The 23854-nt window shown below is 33.8% G+C and overlaps 1 protein-coding gene across 19 annotated transcripts in view; it reads right to left on the reverse strand.

Moving 5' to 3' along the window:
• Positions 1-49: 49 nt before the first annotated feature.
• LOC105689181 (zinc finger protein 853-like) overlaps positions 50-23854 on the reverse strand; it is a 97263-nt gene continuing 73458 nt past the window's right edge. For 12 of the 19 annotated variants that reach the window (XM_048655287.1, XM_048655286.1, XM_048655285.1 and 9 more), the window contains 8 exons: positions 21700-21859; positions 18585-18797; positions 17917-18060; positions 17572-17709; positions 16895-17092; positions 15294-15514; positions 15047-15191; positions 50-14962 (listed from right to left, as the gene is read on the reverse strand). In XM_048655287.1, coding sequence (XP_048511244.1) covers positions 14820-14962; positions 15047-15191; positions 15294-15514; positions 16895-17092; positions 17572-17709; positions 17917-18060; positions 18585-18797; positions 21700-21859 — 1362 coding nt within the window. In that variant the 3' untranslated portion in view covers positions 50-14819. The remainder of the gene's footprint in view (positions 14963-15046; positions 15192-15293; positions 15515-16894; positions 17093-17571; positions 17710-17916; positions 18061-18584; positions 18798-21699; positions 21860-23854) is intronic. The other 7 variants (XM_048655298.1, XM_048655297.1, XR_007278423.1 and 4 more) reach the window with 6 other exon arrangements.

Here is a 23854-nt window from a genome sequence, read left to right on the forward strand (position 1 = left end):
AAACTGAAACCAAAAAAAAACAACAAAAAAACAAATAATTTCTTTCATATTTTTTTCATTTTCTCGTTTTAATTTTTATTTTCGTTATCTTTTTTTTTTTTTTTTCTCATTTTACCGAACGCAGAAATGTCCCAACAGTTCGACAATTGTATGCTTTTAGCTTCTTTTCTCAATTCACGTATTACTTCATATCATTCATTCACACTGGTTTCATGGAAACGATATAGAATATTACTGTATATAAAGTAGTTCTTTTTTTCATTTTTTTTTCTTCTTCTTCTTTTATTGAGTGAGGCCATAACCGTTCGAAAAAACCAGAAAGTGACTGGTTTTTTTTTTTTTTAATTTTTTTGCATTTTTTTTTTTTTAAATTTACTTTATTTGTAGAAAAGTTTTGTCATTGTCACGTTGTGAATTTTTTCGAACGGTTATTTATATAAAAAATTAGGCTAACGTTATTTGAATTCCTAAACTGTATAGGTCGCACAAATTACTTACTCTGCTAATCTCAAAGTATCGAAGTTACAAACGAAAGATCGAACACCAAGAATATGATTACATACGTTTTTGAGTTTCATTATTTTTTCTTTTATCCATTTTTTATTGTAGCTGCCTGGAGCCCGAGATATATCTTTACAAGTTCCTTTTTTTTTGTGTTATATATTTTTTTTTTTGTTTTGCTTAGTTAAAATTTCTTTTTTCCCGTATTCTTATTACCTCTGTTGATTGCGAATAATTAATTTTCCGCTACTATCATACAAACATCATCCAGGGCCACTATTTGTTCATATATGTACGCACACATATACTCGAGTACCTATGTATATGTGCATATACATACGTGTAGATACTTGTAGTTTTTTGTTGTTTCCGAAATGATAGAAAATAAATAAAGAACATCGAATACGATCGTTTTCATTTACAAATTCAAACGTGCGAAACGTAAATTTTATATCAATTATATCATACCTTCATTATTAGTATAATGTTCTTTTTTTGAGGGGGTTTTTTTCCGTTCTTTTGAATTTCTCATTTTTACTTCATAATTTTTGTTTTTTTTTTTTCTCTTTTTATCGTTATTTATGTTGACACACAATGTACAATAATTAATTTCAATTATTTAATTTTATTTATTCATTTTTTGTTCACCTTATATATTTCCGTCGGTAATTTTTGTCTAATTTTTTCGTCTTAGCTATATTTTAATTATATAACCACGACCGAATACGTCACTTTCCCAGTATATTTATATATATATATTTATATATATGTGTAGATATATATAGATATCATTTTTATGTTAATAATAATAATTAGTCGTCGTATATATTATATATAATATATATATAATAATAATTTATAAAATGAAAATAGGTACAATTTTGGATGCTTTTTGAAAAAGACGCTCCACGATTTTACTTCAATTTTTTTTTCTAATGATTTTTTTTTCTTTCTTACGTTCTTCTTTATTTTCGTAATTAAAAGTTTTTTTTTTGTTAATCATTTTTTAACTCCATAATGCCCATCGGTTGCGATTCTAGTTCACTTAGTATTAGTTGTTCTTAATTTCATCATTTCCATAAATTCTAATCACTTAATTTTAGACAAGACGAGGTGCAGCTACCATTTCCGGAATTTTCCAAATTTACCATCATCATTGTAATAATAATAATAATCATAATATTTTTATAATAATTTTAAGCCTAACTTAATTTCTATGTAATGCCACATGTAAAATTTGATATATTTTTCATTATATGTATATATAATATTTTTTTCGTAATTTTTTTTTTTTACTTTACACGAATTTTGTCCCCGTAAAAAGAGAGAGAAAATTTTGACGGAAAATCCCGTAGAATCGGTAGCCTGTTTTCATCACCCCAATCTTCCCACTAAATTTCATCTTAATCTACATTAATATTTCTTTTTTTTTCTTTTTTTGTTTATTTTGAATAATTTTTTTTCTTGAATATTCAATTATTTCCTCACGTTAGCCTAAACATTGCCTAGTGTTTATAGTAATTAGAAGTACCTATTTACAAAATGTTGTCGTTATCCTTTTTTTCCCCACTTTTCTCATGGTTTTGTTCCATTTTTATCTTTCTGTTTTTTTTTTTGTTATAGTCCTAAAATTAATTTCTTACATTTTGGAACTTTGAATTTTAAATTTTCTCTTTATTCTGGATTGCATTCTCTGGAATTGATGTTATCGCACGATAATTGCCAATTATATCATTATCATTACTTTTCATCTTTCCATGTTCTTTGCCTTGCTTCATCTTTCTTCAAACAACATTCAACTCTTGGAGCTCCACTCGTAACCGAAAGAGACTTTGATGTATGTATATTATACATATCTTATATATTTCATATACGTACTGTGGTATAATCGTACCGCGCAAATAATATTCGAATTTCAAAATCGTAGAGTATATAATTCTGAATTGTTTCTCTTTTTTCTGCTTTTTTTCGTTATTTCATTCATTATGTTTTATTTATTCATTCGTTTATTTTTTTTCAAATCTCAAACATACATACATATAATAATATATGTATATATCCAAACTTATCCAAAAGCGTCAAAATAATACCTTTGGCCAATAAAATATTATATGTTAATATCGAATTATTATAATAAATTGGCACAAAAGTAACGAACGCCGTAATTGCGTAGGTACCTTTTATAAATCAATAATAATAAGTTGAAATATTATGTCCCCGAAATTTTTTTCAAATTACAAGACTATTCGTATAATATATATTATATATATATAGTAAATGCACGGGTCCTCGTTTTGTTTAAGTTATTACGACAATCGTCAGCGTATTTTTATGTTCTTCCTTTTTTCTTTCATTCTTTCATATTCGTGAATTAATTTAGACGTTTGCTATAACTGATATGGATGACATACACATGTGCATTGGATGTATGCCTAATGATAAATTATTAAATGAAAACTTATAAGAACGAAAAAAAAAACATGAAAATATGGAAAATAAATTTACAAAACACATGAAAAAAAACCATAATATCACGTCAATTAATAACATATTATCATACGTTAATTTTTTATATGTGAACAACAAGACAAAATTAGTTTACAAAATTTTTTTTTTTTTTGCTTTTTTGTTTCTTCTTTTTTACGTATTGTAATGATGTAAGCCATATTTTATACAATAATAATAATAATAATAATAATAATAATAATAATAATAATAATAATAATAATAATAATAATAATAATAATGATAATAAAATTACTAATCGTTATAACGTAATTGAATTTAACTATAATGTTGGGAATTATAAATTATTCATTTATAATTCGATTATACATAATATAATATATCATGTTATATACTATAAAGAACCTAAAGTAGTAACTAAAGAACCGTAGCAATCATATAGTTTCTGTATATATGCAGTTCAAATGAAACTATAATCATTAAATGTGATTTTTTATATTTCCTTGTAATTAACCAATTTTGACTAGCAAACATAACTTCAATTTCATTTCAAATCAACCTCATATCATTATAATAATTATAATAATAATAATTTCTATCAGTCTAATTATCTATTACCTCAAATTTAATGATATATAATTGTACAAGTAATTAATTTGAACAGTACTTATAATTCTAACGTATAGGAAGTCTAGGAACTTAAGAAAAAAAAAGAACAGAAAAAAACCAATGTACGTAAAGGAAACCAAAGTAACGCGGCAAATCATCTTGCCTAAAGTTCTGTATATTACATATATTCATGTATAAGGATGAAATTTTACTTATTTTCTTCATATTCAAGAATTTTAACTAGTTGTTTTTTTTTTCTTATTTTCATCTCAATTTGAAAACGATTATTGAATCGATGGAACCATATGTATTTCATTTGATTACAGAACATTCAGTCATACGCATTTTTTGAGGTAGGCTCGCCGCTTGCCGTTATAACCATATCGATAATAATAGTAATGATAACAGTAATAATAATGATAATGATAATAGTAATAACGATATAATTAGGAGACTAAATTTTCACATTACATGATAGCGGCATACCTTTTACTAACGTTCAACTAAATCTCATTAAACTTAAAATATTTGTATGAAGTAATAAGATTAAAAGAAAAGAAAAGGGAAGAAAAAAACGAAAAAACAGAAAACAAAAATGAAATATAATAATGAAAGATAAAACTTAACCTGATGAAAATAATTACGTAGCTTACGTACACAATGTTCACGTATAAATATAAGAAATCTCGAAATGTAAGTTCAACATGACGACATATTTTATGCTCAATAATTATACATATACATATTATATTATGTATAAGTGGTATATTTGCCAAAATGTATTAAAAATACGCCTTCAATTGCCTTATATAATATTAATCATTGTATATTGTATAGTTAACAGACCTATCGAAAAGTAAAAAGTGCCCGGACAACGAATTGTTCTTCTGTTTCTCATTTCTTTTTGTCTGAAATTTTATTTCAATTCGAGTTTCATCGATAAATTTTTGATGGTCACTTGGATTTTCCTTTTTTTTTCTCTCTTCGCAAACAATTTTTGATGGCATTCAACATGGCGTGTACATTGAAATAGGCATGTGGTTTTTGAATTTTGTTCTATTCGTTATCAATGAAATGTCGATCGAAAATTTTTCGCACGATATTAAATATAACTCGGTGCCCAGGCAATTATATGTGTGCACGTATTACAATAAGGGAAAAAGGGGTGAAAAAAATATATTCACAGTTTCAAACCTCATTCGCACCGTTCATTCATTGAAAAAGTATCAGTTAGCTCCTAGTCGATTATTATTATAACAAACAAACAAACAAACAAACAAAAAACAAAAAAAGAAGACTATCGCTTTGTCAACTTTGATATCATTTTAATTATGGTCCCGTAAACCCTCGTTCAAGAATTTCGCCCGCTACAGTATTATAATTACACAATGTTTAATGAAGAAAATTTCTTTTTCCCTTTTAAAATGGTTTTTCTTTTTTTTATCATCATTTTGTTTTACTTCTTCTTCTCTCATATCATATACATTTTCATAACAGACGTCTAATGTCCTGTATTATCATACGTCTATACAAATGTATATAATTCGCAATCATATTATACGCAATATATAAGTAATTGGATTTTGCCTACCAAAGAATATAAAGCTTCGGTTCTTTTTCTTTTCTTCTTTTAATGATTACTATTATTTATTTTGCTTTTTTGTACCGTTCTTTGACTAGAATCGAATTTCGAATGATTTAATTGTCCTTTTTATTCTTAATTTTTTTGCTTCACTTTTCGTTTTTTCTTCTCTTATTTTTTCTCTTCCAATCAAATTTCTAAATTTATTCTCAATTACCGGGCATACGGGACCGGGAATATTCGCCAGTGTATATAATTTGCCCAAAAGGGGACTTTGAGGAAACTTAATGGATACCTTAAAACTTGACAGCGAACTTGCAATCGGAGTCATCGTACCACATACCATATGCGCGCGTCTTCGGCTAATGTGTACGAACTCCAGCGCAAGATGCACTGCACGAAAATCAACAGTACTTGGCTTTGATGTAACTGTACGTAAATTATTTAAAATGGAACGTTGAAAAAATTGCGCACCCCAATCAGCGTGCAGGTAAACATTTTTCCTTTTTCTCTACTTCGTCCACTTCTAGAGTAACGTCTATAATTGTCTCGACTCGATGATTCCAAAGATTTTGATTTTGATTATGTTTTTTTTTTATCAAGGAAATTTATTTTTGCAGCTAGTTCTGCGTTCGACCGTGAAGATTACGTTCAAGAACGATGAAACGTGGTTTTTGAATTTGAATTTTTGTTTACTTTGTTAATGTTTTTTTTTTTTTTTGGTTTTGGTTTTCCATTTCTTCCCCTAATATTTCCACTGCAGTTAATGGGGCGCGCCTACACACATAATAACGAACAAACAAGAACATATATGAGTAGAATTGGGGGTTGTTTTCAAGGGGCTGAGGGGGCGGTGGGGTGGTTGTATTGTGGTAAAACAACGTCGTATAAGTGACCTAACGCAACGCTGTATTTTAAACAAATCTCCGAAAATTACGGCGCGCCATCTTGAAACATCGTTAGATTTTTAATCGGCATAACTATTCGCTCGTATGGAACGAACAACCACGTCGTCTAACGAACGTAGTATTACTTGCTATTAACAACTGAAGCAAAAAGAAATTCAGAAGTATTTCCCGACAGTGGATTTCGTTGATAAGAAAAAAAATCAGCCTCGTACCCTCGTTTGGGTACGATACATGTACGATCGTAAAATGAGAAAGAAACTAATCGTCACTACAAAATTGAAGAAAACGAAAAGAAAGAATTTCGTGATCGAATTTAGAATTCAATGTACAAGATGGACGCCATGTAATATTCCGGAGCTCTTCGATCCGAATCTGAGTCGAGTTTTTCCCTAATATCCTCAGTGCATGCTTCCGCGCTAAATCATTATCTGTTATTAATTAGGTTCACACTGGTATTAATATTGTTTAAATATGATGGCCGTACGTTAATTAATGTACGATTCCTATTGAATACACGTTGGCTAAGCTATTAGACACTTAATACATTTAATATCATATTATTCGTAAGATACTATGCATAATAATATAAATATGCAAGGGACTTGAAAATGGACTGAAAAATTATCCGAAATCTTCGATAAAACCAGAATAAAATGAAATTTTTCGAACTGAAATTGTTCGTTTTTTTAAGCTTCTTGTTTTTCATTTTTCAGTTTCGTATTTGCTAATATTTTTTATTCGACTTGATACTCCGGTATTGTATGTAAGAAAATAATGTAATGGAAGTCCTTTTTTGTGGTGGTGTATTTGACAGCGACGTACGTAAGTATAATTGAATTCTTTTTCTTTTGCTTTTTCTTCTATTACTTAGGCCATTTCGAAACGGGGTTTGCAGATGAAAATTAATTGAGTTGTTTTTCTTCTATTTGATTGAAATATCCTTCGTTGTTTGAAAAAAAAGGTTTCTTGCGGATAGACACTGAAAAAATTCTGTATTAATTTATATACCTTATCGATTATAATTATTCATTAATTATATTTTACTGCTTACTATTATATCACTAATTAATTGTTGTATATCGATAACGTTTGTTACTGTAACAAAAAACCCTTACAGAAGCATTCACTAGAGGATTTCAGTTAATATCGTTATATATTATTTTCTCAATTTTCAGTCGATTTAATTTGATCGCTCTTTTCCTCCTTCTTTCCGTTCGCATAATTTTCGATCAATCAATTTCCACGTATATCATAAGCATCGATTGTTGTGCATGCTATCGCATTTCACGTCATCGTGTCACATGATACGTATCTATTAATAAAAAGTGCATTCAATTCACCGAACAAACTCTCTCGTACCTCAGACTCGTATGCGAAGGTGAAAATAAAATTATAAAGAAAAATAAAAAACGAAAACCAAAAACCATTCTCGTATTGTAACGAAGATTCGGTTTTCCTTTCTTTTTTTTTTCAAGAATATATATATGAACACATATATATATCCTAAAAAATTGGAATCTTTTGCCATTCGTCGAGCAATTAATGCTAAGTTGCAATTACCAATGGCAAAAAATACAGTGGGCCCCGATAGCATATTCTCATGATTTTACATTTATTTTTATGCATGTATTCAAAAAAATTTTACTTTTATTTATTTTATTTCTTTCTGTTCTCCTTGTAACGTTTCCTTACGTGATTTTAGCGGTGAACTCGCAGTATGCAAATTTTATGCGCCGCGATGTACATTTATTTTTATTTCATTTTTTCAATCATTTTTCTAATAATCTTTCATTCATTTTTTTCTGTGATTTTTTTTTATTGCTTTTTTTTTAGATTTTCAAGTTTTCTGACAATTACTAATATTAGCATTATACCACGGTACTTTTTTCTTATTTTTTTTTCTCTAAATCAGATATCTCTACATTTCGTCACGAAAAAAGGAACTGCACGATTACTTCGGATCTGCGATTATGCGGTTAAAATTTCGGGGTGCAAATTTTTCGAAAATTCAACGTAGTGTGGATGTATGAATAATGTGAATACAAGGGATAGAAATTTCACGAGCAAGTTAAAGAGTATCGAATCGAACTATACATCCAGTTCTATCACGCATCAATTTTGAACAATCGAATAGGTAATTGTACAGCAGATATAGCAATTTGGGAAAACGAGCGTGAAGAAATTTTCTTTTATCATTGTTTATTAGCGAGTTGTAATTTAACTTTTTTTGATTAATCAATTTTTCTCAGTTTCCTGTTTTTTGTTCAATTTCGTTTCTATTGGAAGCTTCGCGCGCGAGATTCGAACAAGCATTTTTTTGATGTACCTAACAAAATGCTATACGATATTCAAAGCACATATGACACGCGCGAGAGAAATGTAGGTATTTTATATTATAATCAGGGCCCACCATCTTACATAGCTATAGTATATTATATATAGTGAATATTTAAACAACTTATTCCGGTTTATAAATGTGCAGGAGGCTCAAGTCCGGAATCGCGTGAAAACGCGTATCCGCGAGGAGCTCGCCATGCTAGACTGTCGGTTTTTATGCTGCGTATTACATATTCATTGTAGATTATTATTTCATTAAAAAATCAAACCCGATCGAAAAGAAATTCATTACATGTAGTTTATTATTCATTCATTTATTTGTTTAAGTTTGTTCTTTCCTTTATTTTATTTTAGTTTTTCGTCTCTTCTTCATAACTGTTTATAGGAATAAACAGACGTGTGTTGGGGTGCTGCTAATGATTTTAGTCAAGCAGCTTTTCGTATACGTGCGGTCGATGCAATCGGGGTCATTTATAGCCTTTTTTTTCTATATTCAAAAAAAGTGCTATCGTCATATCCGGGTATAGATATATATAAGTTTTGATTATGTATGTTGGGGTATGTTTTCAATATCGTTTAGTTCTGTATGGATTGAAAAACGATTTTAATTTTCTTCGTGATTTTGTTATCCGGGAATCGGATCGTTTTTTGTTGAAATTTTGAATGGGTGTTACAACGTTCGATTCAAATTTATCAATAGAAATGTTCCGATGATTAAATCTTGGCGATCGAAAATTTTTCCAATTTAGATTCTTGTACATTATATTATCATGATCATTTGATTTTTCTGATTTTTTGCTTTTTAGTAATTTACAAAATTAATTGTTTTTACATATCCGTAGGTATATTTAATGTGTATGTAAGTGTTTTGAATAAATATGTGTAACTGTGTGTGTGTGCGTGTGTATGGATGTGTTATATATTTTGTACATATATATAGTAATGAGAACCGCAACACCAGGGTATGTGTTATGCGGATATCGTACTATAAATATTTTATTTCCAGTTTTCACTTTTTTTATTTTCTTGCTTTTTTCATATTCGTATCAATTGTCTGGTTTATTGAATAATTATTATCATTTTTATTTATTTTTTCTCAAAGTGTGTATATGGAAAGCATTGGGCACGCTTTTAATCAGGGCTATCTTGCGTGTAATTGGGCATAATATTGAATTATTAGTCTGTACTTGTATTTATTGTATTATTGTTGCTGTTGTTGTTATTGTTGTTGACGAGATCAATATCAATTATCATTTCATTTATTTTTAAATCGAGTCGTATTTGTGAGTGTGTATGCACTGGGAGTATACACCAGTGCATCCGGGCTATGGCATTAATTTTTTCATTAGTTATAAACATTTAGCAATTTACATGGAGAGATTAAGATTATTATGTATAGTAGTATTACAGAGCCGGTTCACAGTTAATGTTTCATCAATTAACGTAGTTTCGTGGCCATACAATTACGCGTGTACATCGTTAATTATATATACGCTGCACATGATCGTGCGGGTGACATAATTATGTAAGTAAATAACGTATGAATATTAATTACAATCATTATTTTGCAATCATCAACGAATGGGTTCCTACAATCAATGGGAGAGGGTGTATATCTTGCTGGTGTTTTTTTTTTTTCTATCAACTGACCTTTTTTCACACCACACGGATCGATATTGAATTCGGTGGTCGTAAATTATTATCTCGTTGACGAACATTGGATAACCCTTTGTCGCATCGATCTAAGGTCCGGTTTTATACGAACTCTAGAATCTCAATCGGAATTATATTCAAAGTGTCGGATTTCGCGCTGATTAAATTATACTGCACGCGGTTCCGTGTTTATATTCACTCTGTATGTTAATTTTCCGAGTTGGATGAAATTTGAGTCATAATTTGCACGCTTTACAGTTTACTTCAGCTACATATGTATGTACTTATTTATTTATTCATTTCTTGGGTTTTTTTTTTTTCAATTTTCTGTTTGGATTTTTTATGTTTTATTTCGGCGTGCGATATTTTTTTTTCATTTTTTTGTTATTTTTTTTTATGGTTTTTTTTTTTTATTTTTTTTTAATATTTTCCTATACGGGGGTACCACGAAACTGACAGTTTGAGAAAACTGCAAAGCCGGCTCTCTTACGGGCATATGTAAACCAATATATTTGTAAATTTTTTTTTGTGATTTTTTTCGACGATCATCTTTTCGGGACAATCGTCTCTATTTTGTTTCATCGATTACAGAACATACACTACAAGCTATTGTATTTATTAAATATTGTATTGTACAATATATGATCGGAAAACTAATGTACGCGATGTGTAGTACGACTTATTACCGAATCCCGGAAAATAAGCGCAAATTACGTATCTTCAGAATCCCGAGAGTTAAAATGTTTCTTGTTAGCAGAATCGTTTCTCTTGTTGTTTTGTTTTTTTCTGAATGATGTCAACGTCGTGTTCTTTAGGGACCTATATTACACAATCAATTTTAGAGCCGTTAAAAGAATTTCATATATATAAATTCTAATATCGTTTATAGTCGTTTCGTAAAAGTAGTCGTAAAAAAACGCGAAACCGCACCGAAAATTGTCTTCACTTTCAGTTGAGACTATGAATTCGCTTTCGAAATGATTATCTTCTTCGCGTTTCATAGAATATACAATGTTAAGTATTTCGGAATATTTGATGATCACGGATTTTTTGAAAAACCATTATACTTCGAAAAAATGTTGGATCTGAATCGAAAGGAAAAAGAACGAATAAAATATTGAAAAATCAATGTATGACATTGAAATAAGATTTGGAAGAAATATTCGCCAAATAATTACGTTGGTCCCTATCCTGTGGTGGACGCCAGTGGTGCAATTGTGTGAATTAAGTGTCGTCTTAAATCTATATCATTATAGCTGTACAATCCATCGCAATGCTGTGAGAATGTGTATAATTTTTTTTTTTTTTTTTCATCATTGTGGCTGTGTACAAATGTGTATTCGAATGTGTCATTGTATTATTTTCATCTTTTTTTTTTTTAAGAAACATTTCTGTACCAAAGAAAGAGAGAGAAATGGAAAAAGTTTCTCCGCAAAGTTGAGGAAATAAATTTAACGAACAATCAGCAACTTGTCGCGTACAGAATGTAATTATGCAGTGGGTTATAATACGCGACAAGCACGGTAATCGTCGTATAATCGTTAAGAAAAATTCCTCTAAACTCATTGGACGGGTTGTTCGATTTTCCTTTTCTTTTTCTTCTTTTTCTTTATCGGAAAAACTAAAAGCTTGGCAAAAATTTTTTTTTTTTATGGTGGCAAGGTGAGGGTCATCACTCACCCGGCTTAGGTATTTACATAGAAACTAATCCTATTATTTTATGTATTGTTTTATGCTATTGTATTGTAATATGCTGTTTATCTGTGTATTTACACTAATTAGCATGAGGAAAAACGCTCTGTAACGCAAATGGTTATCAAGGTTATCAAAAAAAGACCGATGTCGCCCCCGCACGGGTTCAATAGAAGAACATTTTTGATAATACCTTCGTACTTTTGATGGGAATTGAAATATCCAGTTTTTTTTTTTCACTAGCAAAAATGTCGAATCGAAGACTCTTATGAGCAATTGATGTTCAAGCCCACAAAATTTTAATGCAATTGATTTCCTTGTACTCCTAGTTATTATAGTACGTAGTACGAAAGATATTCAAGTATATCGTTCGAATTTTGAACTCTGCGAGGGCTTCCCGACCGATATTGTAGCTTTGTCGATGAATTTTTTTAGCGATTTTCGTCTTTTTCGGATGATGTTTTCCGATCGTTCATTTATATATGCGCGGGGATTTTATTTTCTTCTTTGTTTTATTCTATGTATTCGATTATTCTTGTTCACGATTTTCAGAGATAAAATAAAAATATTAATAAAATAAATTTTTTGTTCATTATGTCGAAAGTCGTCCTATCATATGTGAAATTAAGATCAACTTCGTTTTCGCGTAAACAGGATTAAAGATTAGTTTTGATTTTTCATTCAGATGGTTTTTCTTTTCATTTTCCGTTTATCACGGTGAAAAAATTAATTAAAATTAAGAATTCGAGAGGAAAGAATTCAGTATACTGCACTCGTACGGTTTCCATTCATTCCGCGCTCCTCAGTCTGCGATTGCTTTGAAATAAAACTTAACATTGTCGACGTTCTTTACCGTTAACATTTTATGTATTTATTTATTTGTTGTTTTTTTTTTTTTTTTTTGCGTTTTTGTTTCTCGTTCTTTCATCGATTTGTCTCATTCCATGTGTGTAAAAGATCACTCGATGTATGATTCATGGGGCGATCTTGTATTATTATAAATAACGCGATGGAAGTTATTTTTTGTTTGTTTTTTGTCTCTTTCATTAAAACTACAAAAAATTTTCTCTACGTAATATTGCAAGAACGTATAATAGATAATAATATTTATATATTGCAATTGAAAAATGAAAAATGATGGAATCACGTACATATGTGAATGTTATTTGGAAATAAAAAAATATTTTGCTTTCAACGATCACAGGACCTCAGATTACCTCAGACATTCACCTGAAACGCATTTATAATTTATCCAAAAACTCAGATTTCTCATTTATTTATTTATTTTTTGTTTTTGTTGTTTAAACCTAATTTTGCGCGCGCTTATCTCGCATTGTTGTTGATGTTTCATTTTCTTTATTATTGTTTTTAATTTTAATTATTTGTTAATTATTATTATATTTTTTTTGTTGGTTTTTTTCCTTCGTCTAACTATCCTAGTCTCATAAACCCTATATTTATTATTTATAATATTTATATATAATATATATATAATATTTAGCATTTAGTTATTTAATCTCTCTCGCTCTTACTTTCTTTCTTGCTTTCACTCTCGTTCTCTCACACACGCTCTCTCCATATTTTTTTTATATATATACATACATATATATATATGTTTGAATATATATACATATATATATAATATCTATATAACTGTTTGTAATAATTATATTTTGTTTGTTTGCTTACGAACTAATAGTTTACGTGCTACTATGAGCACAAGTGTATATGTGTACGTGTATGTTGCATGAGTTTATTATTTTTTCTTACTTCATTTTATATATATATATATATATTTATATCCTTAAATACGTAATATAAAGTAAGATTAAGGGAACCTCAAGTTCTGGCTTAGTCTCTCGAGCCCTTCAATAAAAAAGGTCGCCCGTTTGACCTATTTTCATATCTCGACTCTCGTACTAAAAATATTAAAGCAAACAACTGTTGCAATTTAACGAGGCTCTGTCAAATTTCTCGATTCTCTTCATTTTTTCCAGTCTATTTTTCAAATTATCTCATATATTACACAACGGGAGAAATCTACGCGTGTGTTCAATAATCGGACGAAACAATTTACGAAGACGAAAAAAAAAAAAAGAAAATTAAGATATTTGTCAGAGCTTGCAACGATGATTGCTGCGTAAGATTTACGCACGGAACGATATTTTTGGCTCGGTTTCCTCGTTCGCGCATAAAATGTCGATGCATTACGCTATTACGTAGCGCGAATTTTGGCCGAGGGAACCAATCGTTACACGATCCGTGTATACCTAAGAGTGAAAAAGGGAACGAAAAAAGTTTTGAAAAAAAAAAAAAAAAAAATAGAAATTGTAAATAAAATCAAACATCTCATTAAACTTACTAGCTCCATCAGACTTTTAACGCGCAACAGATCGCACTTTTATAAAAATGTCCACTTCATCGCGAAGTACCAAGCCTGTGTTTCTATATCATACAAATCACTTCATCACATCTTGTAGTTTATTAACTTGTAATTTTTGTTTGTTTTTAAGAACTTTTGTTCTCCATTTTTCGATATACTGCTGAGACATCGAGCAATTTTCAATTGACCACGCTTGAACGCGAAATACTTTCTTCAATCCTATCACTGAAATCCATCCGTTGTACGGTTTTATTTTTTGTTTTTATTTCTTCTTTTTTTTTTCTTCGAGGTGTGAAGAATCAGCGCTGCGGATGTAGAATGACGATGGTTTTGATCCAGGTGCTGATTCGTCTTTCGCCGGAGCAAAGATTTACGCGTTGTTCAAGTTTTCCGCTTCCATCTCGTCCGACTTTCGTTTTAAACCTCTTTCCGTAACATCGGGGATATCGTTTATAGAGGTGAGGTTTTGCAACGGAACCACCAAAAGACTCTGCTGAATCTCTTCGGCGGTGGAACGTTGCAACTGTTGCTGTTGCTGTTGCTGTTGCTGTTGCTGCTGCTGCTGCTGCTGTTGCTGTTGCTGTTGCTGTTGCAGTTCCAGTTGATCTTCCGGCAACTCCTCTTTTTTCACCTGATAGGATGCTTCGCCTGTCCAAGGGGTCCACTCGTCTCAGTAGTAGCTGAATTTTCATGGTTGCTGATTGTTTTGCTGGTTAACAACTTGTTGAAGTGAGAAACCCAACGCTCGTGGGTCTCCGTGCAATCTGAGAGCCTGTTCTAAGCGTTGCTCTTGTAATCGTAGGGCTTCGCCTGAAACATTCGTTGTGAATTCTAACGGTTAGGGATACTCATAAATCGATCGATCCGTACCGTGAAAATCCATGTGACGCCAGAATACTGAAATCAGAAACTCACCCAAGTCCGGTGAAAGCCCATCCTGCTGGGAAAGTTGTTGATTCCCGTGGTGACCCGGCATTCCGGAACCTCCTCCGTTATGCTGTCCCAGATGATGTCTCATATCCGTACCGGAACTCGCCGCTACCGCGGTCGCTTGTGACACCTGCGGTACATCGGATTCGAAAAATTTTAACTCCGATTCGCGAAGGTCCTTCGAGCAGCGAAAAATTATAGCTAAAGAGGAGAGAAAAAATAATATTCTCACCGCGAGTCTCAAGGCCGCTTCAGCTTGCGAACGGAGAATGGCTTCGGCCTGGTGCATTCTGAGCGCCTGTTCAGGTACCGGACCTTGAACACCTTGTTGTTGAGGTCCCGTTGATCCTTGTGGTCCACCGCTCATATCGCCGTTGTTTCCCATGCGCATCGCTGCAGCTAAGGATGCGATATCTGCCGGCGATAAGTTCGGGGAGACGGAATTTTGTAGACCTAATTTGGGACATGAATGAAAAATCCATTTTTTAGCGAACGCGGTAGATTTTCCGATCTTTTTTTTTTCTTTTCTTCATTCAAATTACAATCCGAAGATCCGTTCAAATGTTACGGATGCCAAATTGAAAATGATAACATCCGAAATTGAGTTCACGTCCATTTGATTCTCAGACATGAGTTCGATGCAATTAAATTTGAATTTTTTGAGTATAATATACATAAAAAATCGCTTCAGATCCACACGCAAGGTTCAAATAACATACAAATCTGTAATCAATTTGGATACGTATAGAGATCCAAACTCTCTCCATTGCAGTTGGAAATTACGGAGAAACTATGTTTCTATCCATAAAATGTACTTGTTTCATCTGATAAAATAAAAAGAGTTGAAGTAGACGAAATGATTGACCGCTAGTTACATATCTACGGAAGGATTTACTGCACAACTATTCACAAATTGGCTGTGCGGTTGTAATCGATGTCTTCGTCTCATGTGAAATTCTAATTGCGGGTAAAAGACATAGCGGCGTAAATCAATGTGTCTAAGATATTGAATGATCGAAGATAACGACACAGAAATTGATTTAACCGAAGAGTTAATCGGGTAAAAGTTATTTGATCGCAAAAATTCGCGATCATCATTTTGATTTATCTACAGTCGGGTAGCCAGAGGGTATGGATGTGGAGAGAGTCATTACCGACGCACGAACCACCCCTTCGAACAACCCCTACCTATCGACGAATTTTCGCTTTTCCATCCATCGGAAAAGTAGGGAGTCGAATTTGATTTACCAATATTGCTACGGTCGCAAATATATTTCAAAGAAAAATCACTGTACGTCGATATATCAATTGTGACAATTTTTTCGGGCAAATAAAATTAGCGAACGTATAAAAAACCGCTAACGAAAACTCGAAATTAATTGACTAAACGATGAACTTGATCATTTCGAGAATTTTCTGCAAATTAATTATCAATAATTATTTTATGAACGGGGTCTATCTTACTATGCATCTCGAGTCTAGCGATAAAACCGCAAACTTATCACACAACCAACGTGGCGCCGAGAGCACACACACACGTCTCGTGATGTGATAATTTTCTATATTCTCTCAAAACGTTGCGAAACGGTTTATTACGTGCATAGTACGTTTGCTTTATTATATCGCGTCACTCGTTTTAATAAATCCTGCACTGAATCATTCAATAACAGAAAAAGCTACTCAACGACATGCAACGTCGATCCTGCCGATTATCGTACATTTCAATTATTCAACAACTGATCAGAATTCTCATTGAAATATCGGGCGGTACATTTCATATTTTCCATCGCTTTGGTTTCAAATTTTGATGCAATGACGAATGAAAAAACTCACCCGCCGACACCGCTGCCATAGCGGCTGCCATGCGTTGTTGTTGCGACTGCATTTCGTCGTGGTATTGTTGAACAGCACCAGGTTGACTTCCAGCACGTAACATCTCGCCGAGTTTGTTACCACTTGGACCAGGGGATGCCATGTTATTGTTGTTGTTGTTATTGTTATTGTTCAGGAGTCCGCCGCCTACGCAAAAATCTGCTCTCATCAGAACATCACGAAGAGATTCGGCAATCGATCTTTTCAACTTCATATTGTACGAGTTGGAAATAATGCGTGATCGTGTTTCGTTACGAACTAATTGTAAGTAAGTATGCGGGAGCCAGGCGCCTCACGGACGTTCGCCGATTTATCGACAATGTTCTTCTATTCATGTTCAAATGTTGAGTGATTGAAATAAAAATAGGGGAGAATATTTTTGATCAACGAGCTGCAGATAATTTAGGAAGTTGATCGATTGGCACTAAAAGTTGAACAAGGATCGTTTTCGAAATATTGCTGTGTGTGGTGAAACGAACGAAATTTTGTAAAACGATTTACGGTCGTCCTTGGGACAAATCAATTTTTCTGTCTAAATTTTGTCTCATTCGTTCTTTCCTTTTTCTTTTTTTTTTTTAATTTTTTTTTTGTTTCAATTGTAAAAGTGAGCGAAAATTGACAGCGGGTCTTGAACGTACCAGGTTCACTTCCGGCCGACGATAGTCTTCCGTTACCACTACTGCTGTCGGAATGCGCTGACGGTGATTGACACATTGGCGGTTGTTGTAAATTCTGCGGTCCTCCAGCCTGGCTTCCCAAAAAACCCAACCCTGTTCCTGCATGGGATAGGTATATCATAAATGCCCCGTTCCAAAAATAATATCATCAAACCAAGCCGCACGTATGAGTCTGACGGAAAAAGGACGCAACGTGCTCTGATTCACGCCTGGGGGTCGTCGATTTTCAACGCACTCTTGGAAATTATATCGATTTCATCGACTCTTTCACTCGGGGAATGTCCAAGGGTAATTGCCATCACTCACCTAAACCTGATCCAGCCAAACTTTGACTAGTCGCAGCTAAAAGCTCCCGTTCTCGTTTCTCCGCTGCCGCACGACTCAGAACATACTGCGCTGCGAACTGATGTTTCGGGTCCATCCTCATGTGCTCCATGTGACTCAAAAGGCCTGACAAAAATCGTTAACGAACTTCAGCTATCACCGAATATTTTTCCACTTGGGATACGGCGTTTTTTCAATTCTCATAACGTCGGTTCAACATAAAATGGGGGATATATTTCGTATACAGCATGAGATGACGTAGCCGTTGCGGAATAATTGATCTATATCAGAAATGCGTGGGCCTCGATCGGATCACCGGACCAATCAGCTCCGTGAACTTACGGTTAATCAGCTTAAATTGCCGACGGTTATGTTCAGAAATTAGCTGATGCATTCGAAAAGTTCGATAATTAATTAGCCGACAGGAAATCATTGGTTCAGCCGACGGACATTACAGCGCGATGATTAACCGAAATACATTTAGTTCTCAAATTCATCCCACATATCAACAGCTTCGAAATCACTGCAACTGCTCATCTTTCCATTTTTATTGATCAACCGTCTGTATCGTTCAATTCGGCAATACCGATGCTCGATTCGTATACGTACAACGTTTCAACTTGAATGCACCATATCGAATCGAAACTTACCACTTTCATGAGTGAAGACGGCTTGGCACACGGAACATGGCCACATCCTGAGACTGGTACTAAGCTGACTGGTCTCTGGGTGGCAGGCCAAGTGTTTCCGGAGGCTTCCCTCGTTGACGTAGTGTTTCCCGCAAACCGGGCAAGGGTGGTTGGCAGTCCGTCGCTTCGCTAGGTAAACCCCGGCAACGGAGGGTGTGCAGTCAGCGGGAGGAACAACAGGGGGACACAATTTCAAGGTCAATGCCAAGCGGAAAAAGCTTCCCAGTAGTATCAAGATTCCACCAGATTCGTATCAACCACTTCCTCGTACACCACATTTACACAACAGTTTACACGTTCCAAGGTTGATTTACTCTGACGAATGGAGATTCGTGAATTATCTACTTTCTTTAATCGTTCGTTTGAGTGACCGGGAGAAAAATTCTCCCGAGGAAACCCATCGGGTGAAACAGATTGCTAATTTCGTTTCTCTGATTTCCTTTTTCTTACTCATCGATTCATCAATATTTTTATCGTCAGTTTAATCAACCCATCGCAAAGATTCGCTCATTCATCCGACAGAACGAAAAAAAAAAAAAAAATTATATGAAAATTGAAACACATAGTCAGAAACCACAAATCACCTAGTGAATAGATCGTTAGTATATATATTTCTACGTAGTTGAACATATATGTAATAGATTGAAAAGATCATGCAGATGTATGAAAAGAACATAAACGCCCGCGCCAAAGCAAAAATGGGGGTATAAAAAATGAAAAAAAAAATCATAAATTCTTAGACTACAGTACCTAATATTTATACCGATGAAATAATGATTGCACGAGCTACTAGTTCTTGTATTTTCTGACGACATGACGATAATTCCACCACAGATCTTTGAATAAATGCAGCCATCGTTAGAGATATTGTTATACGTGGTGTTTGATTCCGTTTTGGCTGCGCTATACTAGAAATACGCGATGTTCGACTTTCTGACTGGAAAGGATGATCAAGTGCGAAAGAAATTTTTTTCTCTCCGATCCAATGTGGTATCACTACGCAAAACTTTTTAGGGACCTTCAATCGAATAAAAAAAAGGGAGAAAAATCATAAAGGAAAAAAGAATCGTCCACCAGAGTCACTTTGAATGTCGTATGCCAATAAAAGTTGGACGGTCTAAAAAGTTTTGTGCGTGATACATGTACATTCATATAGACGTTTACTCCATGGACAAGTAATGGTGGTTAATCTACTGTTATATTATTACACTTATGTCTATTAGGGTGAGTTGAAAAAAAAAATTTTCCACCTAATGATTACTCGATCGATTGTATGAGTAGATGATTTTGACATTCAGATTTGGATTCCTGAGCTGATTGTATGTGAGATTACTCTTGAAGAGCCAAAACAAAATTCGATTTCTGAGCAAAAAATAAATCATTGTTTTAATTGGGTTTAATATGCTTTTCTTACGTATTTTGATCTCAGGAATCCGAATCTGAAAGAAAAATTGGCCCATCTCAAAAATTGACCGAGTTATCGCCAATTTTCAGCTTTTTGGGGTCAAAAATAAAAAATTCATTTTTTAATCTATCTAAATGTAATTTGAGCTCAGGAATCCGAATCTGAAAGGAAAATTGATCTATCTGCGAAAATGACCGAGTTATCCCTATTTTTTCGCATTTTTTGGCATAAATTTGCAGATATCTCGGAAGGAAAAAATCGTAGCTCATTTTGGACAACGGATTCGTGTTCCTGAGGTCAAAATACACAAGAAAAGTGCCATACGATCAATTTTAAAAAATAAAAATTTTTGGTCAAAATTTGAGATTTTTCCAAGGGGTACCCCTTACGATTTTTTCAAATTTTGGGCAAAAATTTTTATTTTTTAAAAATGATCGTATGGCACTTTTCTTGTGTATTTTGACCCCAGGAACACGAATCCGTTGTCCAAAATGAGCTACGATTTTTTCTCTTCGAGATATCCTCAAATTTATGCCAAAAATCGCGAAAAAATGGGGATAACTCGGTCATTTTTGCAAATAGATCAATTTTTCTTTCGGATTCGGATTCCTGAGCTCAAATTACATTAAGAGAGACTTAAAAATGAATTTTTTATTTTTGACCCCAAAAAGCTGAAAATTGGCGATAACTCGGTCAATTTTAGAGATAGATCAATTTTTCTTCCAAATTCGAATTTCTGAGGTCAAAATACGTAAGAAAAGTGTAATACAATTAATTTTTAAACTACTTTACTCTTGGCCCAAAAGTCGATTTTTTTTTTGGCTTTTCAAGGGTAATCTCACGTATAATCAGCTCCGAAATCCAAATCTGGAAGCCAAAATAATCTACTCATGGAATCGATCGAGTAATCATCAGGTCGAAAAGATTTCTTCTTTTATAAGGTACAAATTCCACCTCCATGCTAAGAAAAGGAAGAAAAAATTTTTCTTTCAACCCATCCTAATGTCCATCATATATTCCAACAAATGATAATTTCTAATAGTCGTTAGAAAAACAAGTTGTAACTTTATAGTAGGCGTGTATATAGGTGTGCGTATGAACCGTCAGAATGATAATGCATGTGATGTTCGAAGTGAATGATGGGAAATGGTATAGGTAAGACCGTAGGATACAACGTGTTACGATCCGTCCGAGCGTATTTCTCCGGCGTATCTTGTAATGGGAAAAACTAGCCAGCCTGCAGAGTTATTATTGGTATTAGCCAATTATACTCGAAAGACTAATGGCCGAACAGTTTCACTCTTGAAAGATCACCACGCTGACGATGCATCGCACTCCGTGTATCCAGTAGTTAATTTTTTAATTTACTTCAGGTTTCGTGGCGACGATGGGGTGTGAGAATGAATGAGAATTTGTGAGTGAAATGAATAGAAATAAATAAAACTAAAAAAAAAAAATCATCATAATTATGCGGTTCGTAAATTGTACAGGATTTAATGGAGGCAGCGACGAAACGAGAACAAAAACTTGTAACGGTACAGTAAGCCGCGCGGTGAAGATGATGGTGATGATGATGATGATGGTGATGATGATGAAAATGCGATTGATCGTAACTATAAATGAAACGTGGTAAAATGAAAAATAAAATTAACGACAGAATTAGATACTTACTGGCAACGCCAGAGGCGTTGGGATCCTTGTGAGTGTGCTTCATGTGTTCCATGAGCGCCTCACCGCCTAGGAAGAGCTTGTTGCAGACAGGACAGCTGGTAGCATTAGGGCCGCCAATCAGGGCGGCGTGTTGCTGGAACACAACACGCTGTTGCAACTCCTTTTTTGGCCGAGACACGGAAGAGACGCGGACACCAGCCCAAATACCACCAGTGTACCAGAAGCGCAGGTTGGGCACAAAACAGAATGATACCAGTCAGACTAGGCCACGCGCCGCCACCCATTATTTTTTAAGCATGGGATTTGTGGGGATTCATTTCTTTCCTTTTTTTTTTTTTTTTTTTTTTCACATGTAATTGGTTGTTCATCATTTTCGGGATCGTTATGGGAGTCATCGGGAATTTAATAAAAGCAATTTATTTGCAGTTATTGGAAAAGGAAATGCTTATGGATTATCGATGCATTGCACAACTGACTTTAACTATATGTGACTACGTGAAAAAAAGAACCAAGTATAACGTATACATTGTGGTAAAGAAAATGGGATAATTTTCAACTGGGTACATATTTGATACTGATATAATAGGAGTGACAAAAACGAAAAGCAAAGCCCACAATGACTAACAAAAGCATGACATCAACCAACGAACGATATAGTTGAAGAAATTTATTACTGTACTCTGATTCGTGCGGAAAGAATGAAATTTTTTGAAACTTTTATTAGCCACTCAAATCTTCAACTTATCGTCGACGCGTGATATCGTTGAAATGACATGAATATGGGGAGGGTGGGATAACGGATAATGCATTCCAAACTTTAAGATTATATCGCATTATATGCGAAATATACATATCATATAAAGTACATTTTGAAAAACAAAATTCGACGTCCGTTTATTATTCTTTCATGTCAATGTGAACTTAATCTAATTACTTTTATTATTACTTGGCAATTCTTTTAATGTTCCGGTTTATACTAAACTTTTGATTGTCGTTATTCATTATCACGTCGATCGATTACGCGATTTTGATAAATTGTCTTTTCGAAACATTTTTTAATTTCTCGATTTTTCATCATTAGCTGAAAGCGTCACGCCCTTACGTGAGTTGTGATTTACGCGGGGAGTCGGTGAAAAAAAAAAAAGAAAAAAGGACACCAAAAGAAATAATAAAAATGTCGGCGCAGCCTTGTGCATCGGAACGTGGGTTGAAAAATTCGCATCAAAACATAACCCCGATGGCGAAAGGCTAAAACGAGACCATGACGACGGCAATGACCTGAAAGTTTGGGGGCCTCGTTCCTTTTTCCTAATTTCTTTTATACCTCTTTTCATTTTATTTCTCTCCTTTTATTTCTCTCTTCCTTTTTTCTTACACCATCCAATTTTATTTGCGGGACTTCCGCCGCCCTCCCTCCCTTTTTGTTTTATTTTTTTTTCATTTTTTTTTCTTCTTCTTTCGCTTGTAATCCCGGACCTAGGGCAACGCATCTCCTCCTGGCTGGTACCACCGCGCGGAGTATACGAGAGCATAAGTTATTCTTGGAGGGAGCCTGCGGTCCGAAGGTTCGACGCCCCGACCTGGCCCAACTGGAAAAAACCGGTTTCTTCCAGTGCTTTTTCTTTTTTAATCTTTTTTTCTTGCATGATCCTCGTTTTTGCACACCGAGAGTCAGAACCGCGCTGCTGTAACGAAGCTGCTGCTGCTGACTGCTGCTGCATCGAGTCCAGAGCCACGGGGCCCCAAAGACTCCGCTATAAGGTGCAGGTCTATCTTCACGCAAGCGTGGGCGATTTTCTCTTCTCATATTATCCCCGAGAGGAAGAGAGAAGGAGAGAGAGAGAGAGAGAGAGAACCGCCTGTGCGATGATGAATTTGATTCACGTATACCGTATACGCGATATGCGGTTTTAACGCCGCAACACGCGACTTACGCTCAAATGCGAAAGAAAAATTTATCGAGTCCTCCGCATTGCGAGCTAATGGAAAATTACACCAGCGTCCAGGACTAGCGCGAAGGACCAGATGACGACTACCGCGTAGAAATTTTGATTAACTCGTCTCTCGATACGCAATGAATCGTATCGTGGAGAAGACCCGGTAATTAAGCGCTGAGGACCTTGACCAAGTCTTTTCACCGAAAAAATACCTGGTT

This window comes from Athalia rosae, chromosome 5 (assembly GCF_917208135.1).
Source record: "Athalia rosae chromosome 5, iyAthRosa1.1, whole genome shotgun sequence".
Lineage (NCBI taxonomy): Eukaryota > Metazoa > Arthropoda > Insecta > Hymenoptera > Athaliidae > Athalia > Athalia rosae.